Consider the following 3,009-nt stretch of genomic DNA (forward strand, 5'->3'; position numbering starts at 1 on the left):
AACATCAGTACATTCATGACTCTCTATTAAGATTGATCCTGAATTGTGTACCTATCCAGTTGGATTGGTTTAAAATGCCACTACAGAGATTTGTTTTTAACACAGTCTAGATTGCTGATTGTGGGTAAATTTGTTCTACTTATTTGTTGTCTTAAAATTGTTATATTTCTTTGATTACACACATTTTAAACCACATACTGCATCTTAAAAGTCTTGATTTTTGTATTTTTTTTTATCAAAGCATGTTATCCTGAAAGAGAGGAGATGGGGCAGCAAGAGAGGACAGGAGAAGAAGATGAGTCAGAAAGAGAAATAGATGATGAAGACCAGAGAGGACATGGGGGGCAGCGTGAAATAGGAGAGACTGAGTTGAGGGATAGGCAGGAGATGGAGATAGAGGCACAGGGAGAGAGAGTAGAGAGTGAGCGAGGAGAGATAGAGGTACAGGAAGACCAAGTGGAGAGACTAGAGATGGAGGAACAGGAAGAGAGAGTAGAGAGTGAGAGAGGAGAGATAGAGGTACAGGAAGACCAAGTGGAGAGACGAGAGATGGAGGAACAGGAAGACTTTGAAGAGCTGGCACTGATGGAGACAGAGAAGCAGAGAGAACAGGCAGAGGAAATGGGGAAAAAAGAGATTGAGGCAAAGAAGAAAGTAGTAGCAGCAAACAGGTAAGTGTCAATACAGAATAGAAGAGGCAGAGAATTAAGGACAACCTTGACTATGTAAAATATGAGATACAGAATGGTAAAGAATGTGTCCATGTACTAAAAGAAGTGGCACACCACATTAGACTCAGAAGTCAGATTGTATTTCACAAGTTTCTCTTTCTTTTTAATAACATGGAGTTATTTGTATGGCAGCAGTTTGGTATCCGGTATGTCATAATGCAATGTGACAATGCCCAATGGTGAAGTCATCAGAGAAAGTGCCAACAGATTGTCCTGCATTACTGTGTACTCACAAGTGTTCACCTGGTTTGCAAGACAGACGCCACACACCTCTATTACAATTTACACGTTTCTTTGTTTCTCTATACAGGAAGTCAACTGTCAAGATTTCAGCGAAAAGGACAAGGAAAAGAAGCCAAAACAATGATGATGGTAGGAAAAATGCTATGCTATTTTTAATTCAACATTAATTAAATAATAAGTCCTAAACTCTTAACTAATCCTAATCTAATAGCTTTTATAAAAATATAAAACTGTTATTTTTCTTTGGAGTTTTTGGGGCTTCAGAATAATCCGGGGAAATTATGATGCATTTACTTCAGATCTTATATTTCAAAGAGAAATGCACACAATACCCTTTCTGTGGGTTTATACGCTTACATTGCAATAGTTTGTACTTACTTAATTAGTTAATTTGTCTTTACAGCTCACCCGTATCACAGCACACTGGACATTTTCCCAGTGCAATATGTGTCCAAGACACGTGAAAAGAAGATGCGCAGCTATACGGAGAACATTCTGTACGACTGTAGGTGCATAAACTGATACTATACTACACCAGGAGAAGAGTGCTGAAATTGTTGCTTTTTTATCAGAAAAGTCTAAATAATAAGTAATTAATGTTAAATAATTTGCCGTTAGAGCATTCTAATTATTAAACCATTCTCTTCTGCTTTCTCCAGCCCATTCTATCAGGGAAATATGTAGAAGCCTAGCAGGGTTTATAAACCATGTCAGAGGCTATCCTTATATATATATATAACCTATTTCACAAATTAAATACATAATTTGTGTATATTTTATTTTGCCATTACTTTCAGCCAAAAGGCCTGGCCCCCATCTTGGGAACCGCAGGAGAACACCAGAATGACTGTATCGTAAAGGAAAGTCTGCTAAAAATACTGTTGTCTCATTGATGGTGCAAAGAAACAAATGTTGTGTCCCTTAAACTGGGCCATGTGGACGACATTAGAGTTGTATTGCACAGAATTGACCTATTTTTAGCATTTACCCTCTTTTAACATAAAACATTCACATTTATGGGAACAGGTATGTGCAATATACACAATAAAGGAAAATTATATGTAATGCTATTTTTGTTTTCATTTATAAATATTTAATATGTATCAATATATAGCCATACATGGTCAATGCATATATTGCAGTATATTGATAAATATAAGCACTGGTTTCTCATATGTATATATGAAAGGGATTATGCAATATACTATATTTTGCAGTATAGTCACATATATTTGTTGTTCCGTATGGATAATTTTTTTAATCTTTGTAGTAGCCTACAAGGTATATAGCCATCTTTGTGGTTAAGAATAACCTTAGTTGCATTTTGTTTTCATACTCTTCGTTGAATGCATTATCTTTAGATGTAGTTCGTTGCTGTGGTGGTTGTTATTGATGTTGCTTTCGCAGTGAGACGCTCCTCCAGAAACCATGTAGCTTGCATTACGTACTTCCGCCCAGAAGTATTATCTTCACAGACACTCGCTTTTTCTTTTTTTTTTTTTATCTTTATTGACTTTCTATTGAACCAATGAACATGTTTACTGCACATATTTGGCCAAATGTATACAGACACCCGCTTTTTAAATTATATCTTCAACATTTCTCCACAGAATTACAAATTGATAACTCAACAATACGTTATGTTCATGTTAAGGCTATCACCTTTTATAATTTCTCCTTGGAAAATGAGAAAACATTTTTTTTTTACCAGTTTTTGGTAGCATACGATTACGGTAGTGCTTTGTGTTGTGGGCGGAGTTTGCGCTTTGTACTCTGTACTGTTTTGGCTAAAATATCTAAAATAAAATAACATATCTACTTTTTGTTAACATAGGTCATATAGATGTAGTGCAATTACTAGTTTTGGCTATACTAGATATTTTATATATCCAGTAGATTATCTTTTTACAACCCTACTTTGCAAACCAGAAGAACTACTACTGTAGTGCTGATTTATATCAAGCTGCATGGTGTGGATATTAGGGAAATGTAGTTTTTTTCTTTCTTTTTTTAAATAGTGTTTTTCTTACAATTG

The 3,009-nt window shown here is 35.3% G+C and overlaps 1 protein-coding gene across 3 annotated transcripts; it reads left to right on the forward strand.

Annotated features, from left to right (window-relative positions):
- Nucleotides 1-256: 256 nt before the first annotated feature.
- Nucleotides 257-1,938, forward strand: LOC127942768 (glutamic acid-rich protein). Of its 3 annotated transcripts, none has more exons than XM_052538722.1 (4): nt 257-671; nt 1,042-1,103; nt 1,378-1,483; nt 1,772-1,938. In XM_052538722.1, exons 1-4 carry the CDS (start codon nt 265-267, stop codon nt 1,830-1,832), a joined length of 636 nt encoding a protein of 211 aa, XP_052394682.1. In that variant the 5' UTR covers nt 257-264; the 3' UTR covers nt 1,833-1,938. The 3 variants fall into 3 exon arrangements, with proteins under 3 accessions (XP_052394682.1, XP_052394683.1, XP_052394684.1); XM_052538723.1 differs by having other exon boundaries at nt 1,378-1,479; XM_052538724.1 differs by lacking the exon at nt 1,378-1,483.
- The last annotated feature ends 1,071 nt before the right edge of the window (nt 1,939-3,009 follow it).

Source organism: Carassius gibelio, chromosome A22, assembly GCF_023724105.1.
Source record: "Carassius gibelio isolate Cgi1373 ecotype wild population from Czech Republic chromosome A22, carGib1.2-hapl.c, whole genome shotgun sequence".
Classification (NCBI taxonomy): Eukaryota; Metazoa; Chordata; class Actinopteri; order Cypriniformes; family Cyprinidae; genus Carassius; species Carassius gibelio.

Bases quoted from the DNA above. Each gene is read 5' to 3' on its own strand.
- LOC127942768 (XM_052538722.1), top strand. From the start codon at position 265: ATGGGGCAGCAAGAGAGGACAGGAGAAGAAGATGAGTCAGAAAGAGAA. The intron at 672-1,041 runs GTAAGTGTCAAT...TTCTCTATACAG, and splicing joins AAAGTAGTAGCAGCAAACAG to GAAGTCAACTGTCAAGATTT. The intron at 1,484-1,771 runs GTGCATAAACTG...CATTACTTTCAG, and splicing joins AACATTCTGTACGACTGTAG to CCAAAAGGCCTGGCCCCCAT.